At 29.3% G+C, this 17,459-nt stretch overlaps 1 protein-coding gene across 3 annotated transcripts in view; it reads left to right on the plus strand.

Moving 5' to 3' along the window:
* Positions 1 to 16,329, plus strand: part of LOC136989718 (nucleolar protein 4-like) — a 37,887-nt gene extending 21,558 nt beyond the window's left edge. For 2 of the 3 annotated variants that reach the window (XM_067287961.1, XM_067287963.1), the window contains exons 3-10: positions 1,009 to 1,269; positions 11,565 to 11,664; positions 11,882 to 12,081; positions 12,201 to 12,335; positions 12,415 to 12,636; positions 12,789 to 12,902; positions 14,165 to 14,411; positions 15,067 to 16,329. In XM_067287961.1, coding sequence (XP_067144062.1) covers positions 1,009 to 1,269; positions 11,565 to 11,664; positions 11,882 to 12,081; positions 12,201 to 12,335; positions 12,415 to 12,636; positions 12,789 to 12,902; positions 14,165 to 14,411; positions 15,067 to 15,266 — 1,479 coding nt within the window. In that variant the 3' untranslated portion in view covers positions 15,267 to 16,329. The remainder of the gene's footprint in view (positions 1 to 1,008; positions 1,270 to 11,564; positions 11,665 to 11,881; positions 12,082 to 12,200; positions 12,336 to 12,414; positions 12,637 to 12,788; positions 12,903 to 14,164; positions 14,412 to 15,066) is intronic. The other variant, XM_067287962.1, reaches the window with a different exon arrangement.
* Positions 16,330 to 17,459: the final 1,130 nt, after the last annotated feature.

The following is a 17,459-nucleotide window of genomic DNA, read 5'->3' on the forward strand; positions in this document are numbered from 1 at the left end:
TCTATTATAAATTATCTTCAAAAGTACGATGGGTTTAAATATTTTAACTAACAAAACGTGAATAGTGTAAGTTTATATTTTTCATTTTTAAATAAGCGTTAAAAACTGGCAGCAACTCTACTTCCTCATTACATTACTAATGCCCTCTTTTGGCCGATGGGCGAATTATAAATTTCTTTTAATAAAATTAAATCACATTCTAAAAATAAAGGTAATATTTTAAAATCATGTAATATGACGATCAATATTTATGGCGTTTAAAACATTTAATTGAATATTTTAAAATGTAGATTTTAAATAATAAATTAAAAAAACAAAACAAAATTCAAAATTTTTCATAGACATCAGATTAACGAATTTTTTTTTTTCTTTTTAAATTCAAAATTATATCATATCAAAATTATTTTCATTTGTATTAATTATATTAATTTTTTATTATTATTTATATTTAAGAAAATCAAATAATTTTTACATTAATTTGAATCGAAAATTTTTCAATTTTTAAGAGATAAATCTTCGCGGCGATTCACTCTAAATTCTTTTAAAATTGTATTATTTTTTTAAATCATCAATTTTATGTTTGAAATGGAAAAAAACATATATATATATATTTACATATTTTTTTAATAATAGAAACTATATAAAATGAATTACAGTATTTTAAATTTGAAAATGGTAAAGGGAAGAGGATAACGGAGAGGAAGAGAGATGAGAGGAGATAATACTGTTGTTTTAAAACGTGAATTTAAAGAAAACCCGAACGGGTTTTAACGAATTTTAATCGCTAAATTGTTAATAATATCTGCCAGATTAAGCATCGTAGCTTTATTTGAATGGAAAAGCAGTCATTTTAAACAAACACGAATGCTTCACGCATCTTCTCATCGCGCAGTCGTACGCTCATATCGCGCATGATAACTGCATAACTAACAACATCCGGGAATTGTATCGTGTAAAGAGAATCTCCATCGTTTTTGATGTGTTAAATGTTTGGCTTTTACGTTACAGATTGCTGAAACCTACGCCTTCTTGCCCCGTGAAGCTGTGACCCACTTTCTAATGTCATGCGCTGACTGCCAGAAACGGATGCATCTAGGACCAGAGGAAGGCGGGAAAGGTGGTAACCATAGCAACGACGAAGGCAGTAGTTCGCCCGAATCAAGCGACCTGCCTGACATAGACTACAGTGTGCCCATCACCACTACTTACCTAAAACACATGAGGAGTCTCGGATACAGCAGAGAAGATGCACTAAATTTAGATCGTGATGTAAGTAAAAACGCATCTTTTTCCATACATATATATAGGTGTTTCCGGCTTACTTTAGCTACCATACTTTAACCCGGTTTTTAACTTATCTAGGCCTGGTTTGCAGCTGTGCTTTATAGTTGATGATGACATCATAAATTTTATTATATTATTACCGCTGTTATCTCTTAATTTTACTGTCGCTTATCGATTGATCTTTTAATACAACCTATAATTTGACATGTGCATCTTTTTTCTCCACATTTTTAAAAAATACATACATAGTTTAACTGATAATTATGTAAACTTTAACATTAAATAACCTTTTTACATAATTAATAAGTAAATTTTATACTACAATATACACTACGCTGTAAAACAAAATGTTAAATAATAAAGTCGATTTTTATACTTAACAATATATAAAAAAATTAAGAAGAAAATATAAATATTTATGAGAAAAGTAAATCAAATTCTTATAAAATTAATCATATTTGATGGGTGTATTTTTGTTTAGTGGCTTGAAAATTTATTAATAATAATAATAAAAATAATATATAAAAGAAATCAGAAATTAAATAAATAAATAAATAGTTATCTACAGTTATTATTAACAAATTATTTCTTTATATAAACCTCACAAACAGCATTACATTCAATGCTTTGACAGTTAATTATTTTTGATTGTAGTGGATAATTACTCTTGAGTGTTATTCATTGGTATGATCTATTGATGGAAAATTAACAGGTATTTGCTCTAGGGAATATTGTGTACATAAATCCACAATATTAAATTATTAATTTTAATCATGGTTAAAAATTTCTCTTAAATTTTATATATGGTAATTTAAAGATTAATTAAAATCTGTATTTTTATTTATTTATTTATTCTTTAATTATATATATATATATATATATATATATATATATAATTAAAGTATGAATAATTTAATATTTACAAATCAAAATTTTTTTTACATAAATAATTATTATTATTATTTATTAAGTTTTATTTTTTTTATTTTTACAATATAAACTGAATAAATTATCTTTGTGTTGTGTTTTTTAAACAATTATTACATATTACAATTAAATTTTCATATTTTTAAGTTTAAAAATTGTTGTTGTGAATAATGTAATTTTTTGAATTATTAAAACTTAATATCCTCTCAATGTATTAATTATTTATATTAGAAAAATTATAATGTTTGCATGAATTCATATAAATTACATGAGCCATATCTAATTTACAAAATTAGATTTATACATTACTGTTACATATAGGGAATATATAAATAAATTTTATATAAATTTACCATTATTTTTATAATATAAACTGTATTAATGCCTATATTATATGCACATACCTTAATAAAAGCTATATAATGTCTGTATTACATAATGTAGGCCTTAAGGGATTGATATACAATATAATAGTCTATATAGTTTATGTATGAGTCATATAGTAAGTTGTATATATGTGTAAGGCCTTAAGAATTATATTTTATAATACAATATAGTATAATTCTCTGCATAAAATTTGATTATATGTTTTTGGTGACATTTTAATTAATTATTATGATGATAATTCTGAATATTTGACATAATTATTAATTAAAATAACGATAATTACATGTACTTAAACCTTTAAGATTGTCGTTTAAATTAAAAGTTTAGAGTAGTTGAAAATTTTAATTAATCTAGCTTTTTTTCCCCCCTACAACACGCACCAAACCTTTATTTGCATTAACATTATATATCAAGTTTGACAATTTACATTTTCCTCGTTTTTTCGTGAGGTACACGAATATAAAACATAATTAATATAGCATTTGAGCTATTAAATACTTTCCTTTTTTTATATTAAACAATTATACACCTGCGTTTGACATTTTATTAGTGGAATTTCTATTAATTCTACTAATAAAATCCCAAATTAGACTTTAAAAAATTCAAAAATTGTTGTATACTGTAGCGTAATTAACTACACTCGTCTCTGTATTGTTGTTCCTCTATGTGTGTTTTTTTAATTGGAGAATGCATCGTAGGCTATTGGAAGATGGGGTATGACCTGGGAATTACGATTCGCCTCCTCTGGAGATAGTGACCTGCTGACTGGTAGTTTAGTTTGTTGTATTTAATATATAATACACTAACATTATGTAACGTATATCTGTAGGAAATAATATTAAATTAAATATTATATTCTACGGATATACGTTACATAATATTAGCGTATTATATATTAAATACAACAGTTTCCAGTGGTGGAGATTTGTACTATTTATATGAATTTTGGAAAAATAGAACATGCTTCCTTGCTTACTCCTTTATATGTTTATTGCAAAGTTTATTCTAATAATATTTAAATCGTGTTATAGGATGCTGTTTAGTATAGTTTCAAATGTAATTATCAAATAATTCGCCGAATACATTTAGTATATAATAATGTAAAATAGAGTATGGTGTGTATTGTTTTTAATGCGGCATAGTGTTAGGGATTATACTACACCTTATTGTTAAGGATTGTTAAGAGAAAATAGAATTTCTTGATATTTTAATGAAATTTAATGATCATACTCGAAGATTAAATCATTAATATATTCAATTTTTTAAGGGATTATATTGTAAACAAGAAAAATAGATGATACTTGAAGAATTTGTTCATTATTCATCTGGAGTCTGATGTTGTCAAGTAAATTTTCTCTTCCATCAAGAAAATGCTGGTCATAATATTAAAAAATCTCTTATAAAAATATAATCCTTCGTTTATAAGTCTTAAATAATCATTTAAATATTATTTCTAGAGCATTGGATACAGTTAAATTTCTCTTGATTTGGAAAATATCTAGAATTTAAATTCTATAAGTGTGTAAATAGTTATATAGAAATTTTTTAAAAAAATATATATTAAATTATCATTTTGTCTTTGAAGGATTTCATTGCGAACAGTTCTAGTATGTAACTGAAGCCATATTAACATTATTATTGCTATTTTATAGATCCGCTCGATGCCTAAAACTGCGTAAAGAAATATGTTATTAATTCATATAACGCTTAAGTATATATATGAAAAGAGTTTTGCATTATGTTACAGAATAGCTTTAGACCGTTTTAAGATTTTAATGATTAAATTTGGATGTAGTTTATAATATAATTAATACTTTTCTTGTCGTGACAAACAAATTGTAGGCACACTTCGCTTTTCCGTGCAAATATCATCGAAACTCGCGTGACGTTAGACAGTTTTCAGTCGACAAATATAGAACACGGGCAAGGTTTAATGCGCTATTCGATGTCGATGTATGAAGGAAAGGGGATGCCAAAGTACCACGTGTAAATTTCTCCCCATCAGCTCCATAATATGGGACAGTGAAGCAAATCGTTCGGGACTTTCTTAAATTATATATATATTTATTTTTGAATTTATAAAAATATAAATAAATGAATTAATTAATAATAAATAAGATTTTTCGTACGTAAAACTGCAGAGGAATCTTGGAAAATTCCTTGCTAAAAGTCGATTGGTGCAGTGTTCCTCTCATCCGACTAAGAAGAGGATCAATGAAAACAAGTTTTAGTTTGCGTGATGTACGATCGTAAACGGTAGCTTTACGTGTATTGGTCGCATTAAACTGTAGTCTAACTAATTACTCTAAGGTTATCTCTTAGGTTTGTCTATTGAGACGTTGGTTTTTCTCGTCTCGCTTTCATTTCGATGCAAGAATTAATAACCATCGACCGTAAAGAGGAAGGAGAGAGAGAGAGAAGGGATCGGTTCCATCAACCGTTTCTATAGCAACCAGCGGTTTCTATCTCTTCTCCCTCACCATCTCTAGCGGAAGTGAAGAGTGGTTTAATCTGTTCTAGGGTGACTCCCCCTCGCTCTTCTCTAGTTGTACAGTTAGTTTAGTGCTGCTCTAGAAGCAAAAGTTTTCTTGCTGGGTCTCTCTCTCTCTCTCTCTCTCTTCTCGCAAGTAAATACCGAATCAGTGTTTACTTCAAAAAAAAAAAAGTTTCGATTGATAAAGTTTGTAGCTAAATTTGGAACGATTTTAGATTTAAATTTTGAAGTTCGAAGTGATTATTTAATTAATAAATAATTATCAAAATAATTCTATTTTTTCGTCATCGCAAGCGCAAATAAGCGCGATTTTCTATACATAGAACGTTACAATCCTTAACCATACGTCGATAATTCTTGTGAAATTAGTTTAAAAATTCGAACATAATAGTTTCTACATAAGTAATTGGTGAAGGAATACGGTGATGTCGGGCTTTAAAGTAGATAAAATTTCTATTTTAACTCGGAAAATACTGTATTTTTTTCGTCAAAAAGTCTTTCCTCTATATTTTGAAACTGGAAGGAGAAATCAACAACGAGTATTTCTTTTTTCGACGTGTAGTGAAATGGTATAGCAACGGGACGAAAGCAACTGTTATCTCCGTCCACTTCTATGCAGCTACCAGGCTCCTTCTACTCCTGTTTCCATAGAAACAGACACGTGATTCGATAGGGGTTGAGGAATATTTTTCTTCCTAAAGAATATACCACCAATACTCTTTCTTTTTAAATTACATATAAATCATTAGAAGAGGGGGGGGAGAAAATAATTGCAATTGATAATTAAAAGAGCTCTTTCTCTTCCCCCTTTAAGTTAAATGTACATTTTATTAATTTATCGATTTATTTTGCATTTCATCGAAAATTCGAAATTCTTCTTCTTCTTTTTTATTTTTTAAATTTATTTTATTCATTATTCAAATTCTTTTTTTGGTTTTCAATTAACTTAGACTATGCATATATAAATAATTATTATATATGTAAGATAGTTTGAGGTTTTATAGTGGCGAGGCCGTAGATAAATACGGATTCAATAGGCCCTTTTTTTAATATAAGTTTATATAAAGTAAAACCCACATCACACGATCCTTGTAAAGAACAGTACAAAGATCCAAGATCAATTGAAACACTAGACAATGATCGAATATATATTTTCATACTTCTGAGGCCCTTAAAAGCGAAAGGCCCCAGGCAAAAAGCTTGTTATCTACGCTTAAAACCGACTTATTTGGTGCTATTATAAAGTATATAACTTATAACAGGCCCTTCTCTCTCCTTCAAATAATAATTTATTTAAATACGTGAGATCCTAACCTGTACCTTGCTTAGTTGACGTGTAAATCTTTACCCCGGTCACTAAACAAAGTTATAAATTCATTACTTTAAATAATATTGATTTTTAAATTAAGTTTACTTTAAAATATTAAAATTCTTAATTTTCTTGATAGTTAATTTTATATATAAATTCTCTAAAAATGTCCGACATTAATGCGATTTAAATTAATTAATTTAATGATTTTTTTTAAATCGTATTATCATTAATATATATTAACAGCATTTTTTTCCGTACATTTATTTATCTATACTTTATAATTCATTATATATATATATACACACACAAGAATCAATACAGAGTAATTTTATTAACTTTAAATTAATTATTAAAAAAACAGGGAAAAAAAGCAAATTCTACACAGAATAAAAATATGTTATAGAATTTTCTAAATTCTCTAGAATATTCCGAGTAAAATTATAGAAAAATTCTTTAATTTATTGAAATTTTTATTAAACTTTATCACAAATATTACGAATTCAATTTACCTATATTCATCAATTTTTTTTCCTCTCTCTCCAGAAATTAGTCTAGAATTAAATAAATCAAATTCTAGGACTGCACGGAGCGTGTAGCTTTAATCAGAAAGAGACTAGTCTTTTGTTTTCCATTGAAAACAAAGAGAGAGAAAACGTTTCCATTGAACAAGATACCTTATTGCAGTCGGGGTATCTTGTATTAAACATAGAAATCTTAGTCAATCCAATTACTTTTCTAGTTTAACAACGGTGGCATTTCATTGTTTGGAAACTTTTATAAGTTTACTTGTCTCTAACCCTTTGTATCGTATTTAGTAAACATCCCAAGAGGCACGGAAAGAGGAATATTCACAAAGTTAATTGTCCATAGATTAAAGTAAGCGGGAGTAGGGTCACGTTTTCTTTAAAAGATACGAAATCGGTACCGATACCGATCGAAGATACAGTGTAAAAGTCTCGTTTATTTCAATAGTAAGACATATAATAATAGTAATAATCCGATTAAAGTTTAATAAAATGATATTAAGTAAAATTTTAATTAGATGCCGTGTTTACTTTCGTTTGTAAGCGGTTGTAATCTCTTAAATTTAATTAATATATTTTTAATTAAATATTTTATTTTCAGTTGTGTATAGGCTTTAATTCGATAACATGTCTGTCAAAATAAATTTAAAATGTATTAATTGATCTTACTCATGAGTAATTTACGTTTATTACGTTATTGTTTCATATTCGTTTCTAGAAGCTATCCTAGAACTATTCTAGAAATTATATAATATACAAACTAAATAAGGAAACTTATTCTCTATAAACTAAGATAGCTGTTGTATATACAAGAAGCTGTAATCCTTGTATGTATCTACAATAGCTTTTTATATAAAAGTTTGCTTGTTATATCTGAATTAGTCTCTCTGTTTTCTAGATTTAGCCTTTGTATCTCATCCCGATATCTGTACTTTAATACAAGTAAACTTAGTTTTAAACTAGAAAAGATTATTTTACAAGAGTTTTGTTTTCCCATTTAACATATTATGTATATAGTGGCTATAACAAACTAGAATTTATCTTCAAACGAATTAATATGAAGTACCTATTGTTACTGTGCATTCAAATTCTATTATACAACGACAACAATGAAAAGGAATTAGTTCACCGAAGAATTAATTCGTTTTTTCCTATTACTTTTAACGATGTGCAATTATTCCGAAATTTCTAATTTAATGTGTAATATAACAATAGAATGTAAGATAGTAGAAATCTTGTTAATAATTGATACTATAGATCCCAACTGATAAGATCCAAATCATTTAACTTACCAGTTTGCAATCTTTCGCCATATTAACCCAATTGGAATTTTGAAATAATTTATTAAAAATTAAATAATAGCTCGAGTTAAAAAAAAAACAAGTAGAAATTGTAGTAAAAAGGTCACTTCTAGTTGGCCGAAAAACTCGTTCAAAAGATTAACTCATTAAGGAACGATTCGTGATAATTAGTTTCGTTGTTATCTCTTATTTTAGACTTCGAGTCTCTCGAACTTCATCATCCACTTCACTAAATACGAAAGAGTTTCTAGAAACTATCCCCTTACGTTTGGTGTATTATCCAGTAGCCCATAAACCACTTAACCCGAGATATAATTCTAAGAACAGTTGTTTTAACTGTTCTTATACTTGTCTTGCTAAAGGTATAATCTTTAAAAATACATCTTATTTAGGTGACTTTGGATTTTCTTTCTCCTAGTCTCTAGTTACGTTTGTATTATTGAAACGATAGAAACATGAGTATAGAGTTTAAGTTTGGATATAAACTTACAATTGACTGAAAAACTATGTTTTCGTATTAAGTGAAGGATAACTTTTTTATGTGTGTGTGTGTGTGTGTCTTATTACGAAGATACACACGAAAAATCAACAAACAAAACAAAAATCCTTACAAGAATAGATTAAGTTCTTGCAGAGAATGGAAAAACGGGTTTATCTTAAAATAACAAAAATCTTTAATTGAAAACTGGATACGTCCGTGTTAGAACTGTTTGTCGAGTAAAAACTCGTGTTTATTTGAATTACAGAAATTCTGTATTTCCATTCCCCGAACGGGATGATGTATACTTTTTTTTATTTTTCCTTTCTTTATATCTTTTTTAAACTTATTTATTAACTTAGTCATTATATTTTGGTTTTCTGCTCTTCTTTTCCGGTGTTGTACAGTCTATCGATAAATCAAATAATCGATTTATCGAAGAATAACACGTGACTCGGCTGAAAAATCTAGTACAGTACGTCACCATGGGCAATGTTAGCTCTTATTGTAACAGACTACTACAACGACGACCGCAAACCGATTTCATTTATTAGTGTTGAGTCGATGCTATAAAGTATCTTCCTCATTTAATAACGTTTGTAAAGAATTTCTACAGATTTTCTCAATTTTTCGTGTGATTTTTATTCACGAGAATTTTCTGGAAGAGGAAATGAATTTATGTAATAGAATTTACTATGGATTATTGCGTATCGAGTTATGGTAAGCGTGCGAAATATGTTAAACAGTAGGACAATATAGGAACAAAAAAGTAAAACAGTAAGGACATAGAGGTGAAAATAAATTAATATTTTAACTCTCATTCTTTGTTATGTATTTTAAGAAATACGCACGGTTTAGAAGGGCATAATCTATACAAAAATTCCGAGAATCGTCCTGGGTTCTATAAGAAACATAGGCTATGCTTTTATATCGCTACCGACCCAGCTATACACACTTTACGCGGGCAAAGAAAAAGGTCCTCTTAGTATCCATACGGGGAAAAACCCACCCAAAAAGAAGAAAATCTTTAAAACTTATAGAGGTAGAACGTTGTTTAAAGCCTTACACTTAACTAATCTCTTTTATCTTATTTAGAATGACACTTTGAAGAACGATACCCGTCTTTTTTTAAATAGAAATCCTTGTGTAATTCAATATAAATACATAATTTAAACTCGAACTTTTTAAGAAGCTAAAGTAATAATAATAAAAAAAACACTATAAGAACATTGAACATTTTTTTAAAGACATTGTAATATAAGACTAGGATATTTACATATTTCATCAAATACACGACTTGTGTAAGAACTAAAATATTATACCTCTTTAATTTACGCTAATTTTTTTGCTTACAAACTTTATATAAAGTTTCTAAAGTCTAAATTTACTCGAATGAAAGCTTAGTAAATAACACTAAGTACGGAGTACGCAACCATTTTTCTCCTCCTATTCTTTAAGAGATATCAGAATTAATGCCAATTTTTGCTCGGAAACTTTAAGCGATTTAATTTATACGTTGTTTTAAAGGGGAAAAAACATTGATTTAAGTAACAATTTCCTCCTCTCTTCTTAATGTCGAGTTAGATCATTCCGACAATACGTAAATGACACGATCGAAAAATGATGATGCGCATTTTACTATAGCATCAAACATTTAATCAATTAAAAGTATTTTACTCTTTACAAGTGCAAACGTTTCTTACTCGATCGATATTTTATTTTATTTTTTTTTTTTATAAATGGTTACTCGGAATTTAAGTTTGCGAACAAATGATTCAACTTTTCATTAATCGTATCCCAGTTTTGAAATATTAGGCCATTTTTCTTGGTTAATTCGTCGACCAGATCGAATTAAAAGTGCTTTTACATCTAGCTTCTGTTACCTTAAAACCGATAATGAATTGAATTAAAAGTGTTTCCTGTAGTTCTTTTTTTCCCCTCCTCCTCCCTCCCCTTCGGTAACTTTGTTTACTGTGTTATAAGGCTAAATATTATAATTACAGACAAATATATTTTTAATAAAAATTCCAATCGTACGCTTTATGGAAAGATAAAGAGGAATATTAGAATTTCTGAAATATTTTTCGGTAGAATCCTTATCACAAGGATAGGTAAGAGCTAAAGCCTCCGATGGGAGGAGAAAATATATTCGTAACCATGGCAACCTCTGCATACTCACTCTAAAGGATTGCCGGTGATCCTTTTTCCAGAAAGTCTAGAGTTAGGACAAAAATCCTATTTATGTACGATTATCAATGACTGTTAAAATGCTTTATATAAAAATACAGTTCTTATTTATTTATTTCCATGTGTTATTCCATTCATCTCTGTTTTAACAATTCTGTTATGTACGACACTTCAGATTTTTCTGTATTCGTGTCTAATTCTGTTTTATACGTTTAAATATACAAGCGAATTCACACCGAAATTACATCAGCAGTGGCATTACGTTGCACTTATTCGAATAAGTGTAACGTAACGATTGACGAAACGATTAGTTTGACTTCATCGTCGATGCGATAATGTTCGTCCAATCAATTTTCTAGACGTAAATTCAAATTTCGATACCATCAAACAATTAGAAGACATTTCTTTTTTAGTGTTTTACGTGGCTTTTGGAGCTGGCGCGAATGGCAAAAGCCATACCGTAGTAGTGTTTTCCGACGTCACGGCCGATGCGATTACGTCGTTATGAATCAAGCCATAAATCGAATATTCGATCGGATCGAGCACAATTAACAGATGCGAAAAATCAGCTGGTAATTCACCCGGCCGTGTTATCTGTAACATTAAGAGGATTATAAAGAAATCTTTTTCCGAGTAAACCATATTTATGAATGAGGGATTTTCTTTACAGGATTCTATTTCGAACGTAGACAGCGAGGATAGCGAAATAAGCGCATCAACTCCGGTACACGATAATGGGATACAGACGGTTGATTATCACGTGGAAGACGGTAAGCATCTCTATATTAATCATCTGTTTAGCGACGAGATAATTGCTAGAATATTTTGACTATCTTCATCGATAATCGATCGTTTACTTCCGTTTAATTATATCGATCGGAAAGTATTACACAATTTAATATATTTTTTTATTCGATAATAATCGAGATTTTCTTTGTCGTTGAGAGTTCTTTTTTATATCGATTATTTTTGATAATGGTGTTTTAGGTGAAGGAGAAGCCGAAGGGACGTCGGAACCACCTGACGACCATAGCGGAACCGAAGCTGATGATGTCCCTCTGGACATGAGCCGAGTTCGACACGAAAATGGACATGTTAATTGGTCACCCGATTTGCCGATCAATATGACAAAGAATAGGGACGATGTCACTCACCAAGATCACTCCTACGACAGAATGTCCACAAGTGTGAGTGTCAAATCCATTAGAAAATATTCTTTTGAGGTTGCCCGATAAATTTTATAAAGATATAGCCTATATAAATTGCCAAATTGAAAATATTGGTGTTTTATTTTGTTTTAATATAGAGCCCTTGTAATGGTTCCGTGATCCGAGATGATTTATCGGTGGGAACTAAAGACGAAGACGACGATGAAGAAGAGGACGATACGGAGAAGATCGATACTAACAAATACGATCCAGATCGTTTGAAAGCCTTTAACGTAAGTATAAATTGAGATTTTCTTTTTATTTTTTACGATATTGTTAAAAATTTATTCGTTTTCTTGTTGGCTGGTGTAGATGTTCGTCAGACTCTTTGTAGACGAAAATTTAGATAGAATGGTACCAATATCGAGGCAACCAAAAGATAAAATCCAAGCGATCATCGATTCTTGTTCGAGACAGTTCCCTGAATGTTCGGAACGTTCCAGAAAACGGATAAGAACCTACTTGAAATCTTGCCGTCGACACAAAAGGCTCCGGGATCAAGGATCTTGGGAGACGGTAAAGAAAAAATTTAAGGCATTGAAGTTTTGATCTTTCTTTCCAATTTTTCATTTTGCTACTTTTTTTATAAAAAAAAAGAAAGAAAAACTATCTTATATTATTGAAGTTTTGAAGAATATTTTGTGTTTTTTTATAGCTTTTTCTTGTTTTATTTTGCATATCAATAGAGTAGAACAGCTCCTCACTTGACTTCACCCATTGCCGAACAAATTTTGGCTAACGCTTGCGAAAACGAAAGTCGGAACGCCAAAAGAATGCGATTAGGATTAAAACCCATCCCGGTAAATAGCTTATAAAATAAATTTTTTTTTTTTTACTTATTTAAATTATTGATTTTAGATGATCATTCTGTAGAATGTTATCTATACGTCTTAAGTCAAGCTATACCGTGTTCCAGTCAAAGATTGCTAACGATTAAATAAATTTATACATAAATATTCTTTCAAAAAACTACATAGAGTTGGCATTATTATATTAATATTAACTTATACCCTTTTCAGTCCCATTAATAATGTCTTACGTTGCTTCGGTGCTGTGCTTCGCGCTTCGTTACCGTTCGTGCTATGCAAATTCGAGATACATACTTCATTTGTTTTTTCCCATTTCATCTTGAAATTAGAACAATTTTTGAACAATTTTTACGGGCATTTACTAAATTTAAATGCATTAAATTATCTACAATGATTATTAAATGATTCGCAAATTTTTACTACGGTATCCATCATTTTGAGGCAGTTCGTGCCCTGTTAAACCGCATTGTTAATGATTTAATTGCGTTTTTTATACGCGATAATCTCGATAGAAATACTTCAAAATGTGTATATTTTATAAAGATAATGGAAAAAAAAAGTGAATAGTCTGTAATGCTGTCAGCTGATGTAATTTCAATTCATAACGTCGCGCGTGGATGGATATCATACCGTAGAGTTGTCAGTTTTTAATTAGTTAATATACAAGTTGAATAAATTGAATAATAAGTGAATTTTCTTTAATATTGAAGAAGATTGGCCGTTATTGATATATCAAACGTTACTTTAAAAAGTTGATTAAAAAATTGTACATCAATCGCAAAGCACCGAGTCAAATTTTGAGAATTAAGATTTGATCGATACATCATCCAGTCGCTCTTCCTTTCATGTTACAACTTTCTTTCTCGGCGTGAATGATCGAGCGGGATATGTACAGTCTGCTACGGAGAAAATGGCGATGAGTCATATATATATTAAAAAAAATAAAAAATGTAATTTTGAAACGTGGCAAAATCCACAGAAGTCGTGTACTTTAATCTCATCTACTCAAAATTTTGATTCGAATCATTGGCTTTTATATTCAGTACTTATACTATAATTGCAATTGGGTTGTTCGCGAACGACTACAATAATTATGTTAAGGGTAATTTCATGCTTAATAGCGCTATCCAATTAGATTAATTCTAAGAAATAATGGTACTAATTTTTTTTTTCTTATTTACGCGTTGAATAATTAATACAAAAAAAAAGAGAGCTAATTTCATATATTGATGCAATCGTCATCACTTTTGCAGGCTGACTACGATCGAAATCGCTCTAGTTATGTTAATGATGCGACACGTTATCCTTCATCTCGGAGTCCACACCACACCCAAGATTCACATGCCACGAATCCTGCGTCGCCTTCGTCGTGTATTGCCATGGTTACGGTCAATGGTACCACGTGTTCACCGACGTCACAACCTGTATACAGACAAACGACGCATGATCAGTTTGGTTACCAGCAGATGCCATTACCTACCTCATCCATTGTCTCTAATGGTGCGGTAATTCTCTTATTAGACATAATTAATTAATATTTCATAATAGGCTTCCGTACATTTTTTTTTATCAATCGCTAGACCGATCATGTTGATCTCTGTGTTTGCCATTGAGATTGCGATTGTAATTAAGGACATTGCTGTAATCATTACTTTTCATATTTGAAATTCAGTGATATCCGTGTAGGATACTTTCGCTACAAAATACAAATCGCTTTCGTGATTGCAAAGACCTGTGCCATCGCCATATTAAAGCGTCCATATTGGTAAAATATCGTATCGTGAAATCTCATTAATTAAATTTTTAAATGAAATTTTATTGATTAAATCCTGAAAATATCTTGTTTATTTTCATTTTTCTTTCTATTCTGGTAAAGATATTTCTTAGTATAAGTAGCCCGTTCCTCTTATATGTGAAGGGAAAAGACACTCTGGAGGAAGAGAAACTAAGTACATTTCGATCGCAAACCCGGTTCTTTCTGATGGAAGCTCGACTCGCTTCCATTCGGCTACTTAATTACTTGTTATAAAATATTAAATAATTAGTTCTTTGATAGCAATCTTAATGGCAGTTGCAATCACTAATGCAAACGCAATGAGCAATATGCATCGGGACTTTTGCAAAAATAACTAAAAGTAAATGGTTATTGTTTTAGGACCTACTGATCTCAGCCTAAAGAAGTCAAATTCGAACTCGAATTTAGGAAACAGCAACAACACCACAGGAACAAAATATTCTCTAAATCCCAATGAAGTAGCGGCTGTAAAACAATTAATAGCTGGGTACAGAGAATCTGCTGCGTTTTTGCTGCGTTCGGCCGAAGAACTCGAACATTTATTAACAAAACACAATTAAAAAAAGAAAAAAGAAAAGAAAAGCTTCATTTCGTTCACAGATCTTGTGCGTTATGGATGTTGTGTATTATTTATAAAAAAAAAAGATACAAAAAATTATTTATATTGAAAGAAACCAACGAGGGATTAAATGTGCAATCAAAATTGAATTACAACTATACTGGAAGATTTACAGGAAAGTCACGTGACAATTCTTCATTCCATCTGTTTTTATATACTTATACAGCATTATATATGTATTATATGCAATGTTTAAATTTAATCTATATTTATTTATCACTCTTTTACGAAAGCGTGGGAAATATATATATATATAATATATATATATATGTATACAAATATTTATTTGCAAACGGATATTTTAATTGTTTTTTTACAAAAGCAAATTTACGTTAGGGGAAAAACGGCTGCCATTTTTATCTCAATTTAGTTGGAATTTTCAACGACAGGTGGTGCCACTGTAACTTTATTATCGCGTACTGTTACTACATTTTATTATATTATTTATTTTCTTGTTAAATATTGTAATTTTTAATTTAATATTAGAAAAGTATATGATGATAATAATAATAATAATAATAAATTATAGCAGTTTCTATAAAGATTTTAAAATATTAAAAAAAAAAAAAAATATTCAGATCGACAATCGCCTTCGTCGCTACGGCAACGGTGTTTATTGTTAAGGCAACGAGAGTTTGCTTCCTTATCAAAAAGTTTGGGAGAAGAAATAATAATAATAATAAAGAAAATAAGGGACGGCGGTAAAAGTTTATGTAAATCTAATACGCAGTGTCAAAAAATAAGAAAAAAAATCAATTTTATGTATTCCGATCACTCTTCGCAACGTCGAGTTGTCCATTTTTATTGTCGTTTCACTCGACAAAATGTTAAAAATCTCCGCAAGGCGTCCATCAAATAATATCACGCATGCGCGTATTTAAAAAAGTAAGGGGGAAAAATTTGCTTGAAAGAGCGTTAACATCCATGACGTCATCGAAGAAGATGATCGAGAGATGTTTCTTGTATTAGTTTTTCCAATAAAATCCAACATTATTGGAATAAAAGTGTAAAGTTTAATCGATTATATTTATACATATATTTCATATTCATTTATTCAAACGTACGCCGCATCATGGCGCTCATTTGAGGCGTACGAACGTAACATTTATAATCATTAAACAAATTTAAGACATGAGAAAATCAAAGAAAATTTCGTTTACAATGCTAAAAATAAATAATTTAATTACGAAATATATTTTACAATCAATATTTATTAAAAATGATATAAAGCATGGCAACTTTCACTTTTTTAATTTTAAATTTTTTTATTAAGAGATCGTGTTATTATTTTTATTACTATTATTTTTTTAAATATATACAAATTTCATCTTTAAAAACCTATATTATTTTTAAAATTAATGCAATTTAATTTATTTACTTTCGTTAAAAACGTCTTCTTACGAGATGGCGTCATATTTCTAAATGGCAGCCATTTTGTTTTATAAAATGGCGGATGGTATCTCCGTATATTCAAGTATGAAAACTGAATTTATCAATCGTTCAATCTTTGAAATAAAAAGCAATTCTTACAGATGACAAGGTATTCTATAATTCATAATATAATTTTATATTTTATTCGTAAATATGCAGACATTCTCGTGGGGAAGAAATTCCTTCCATAGAAATAGTATAGCCGGAAATGACGTCACTAAAATTTTGAAAGTAAATAACACGTGAAGATTCACGTTTACAGTTACGATCCTTTTGACTTTTAAGGTCCTTCGTACGCTTCAAAGCTAAAATCTTATCAAATTTTTACATCGTAATGATAGAAAAACATAAGTGTGATTTCCTATTGTTTCTGTATTTAAAAAAAAGTAATTATAAACTGGAAATTCTTTTAAATTTTATATAGAAACAACAGGAAATCACACAGTAATCGTGACATTTCTATTGCTACTACATAAAATATTTTAGGAAAAGAATTTCTAACGGAAACTATGGGCTGGTGAAGGCGAAAATGATGTTTATGCTACGTTAACTAAATATAAAAGTTAAACAAAAATAAAAGCTTAAATCGTTTTCACAGAGCATGAAAATCAATTAATCATAAGAAACAATGTTAAACGCAATTTTACCGTTAAAAAACCTTTAAAAAAAAATTTATAAAAGGCTTCGGTCTATGCTTCCTATT

This window comes from Centruroides vittatus, unplaced genomic scaffold, assembly GCF_030686945.1.
Source record: "Centruroides vittatus isolate TY-2023 unplaced genomic scaffold, ASM3068694v2 scaffold_752, whole genome shotgun sequence".
Lineage (NCBI taxonomy): Eukaryota > Metazoa > Arthropoda > Arachnida > Scorpiones > Buthidae > Centruroides > Centruroides vittatus.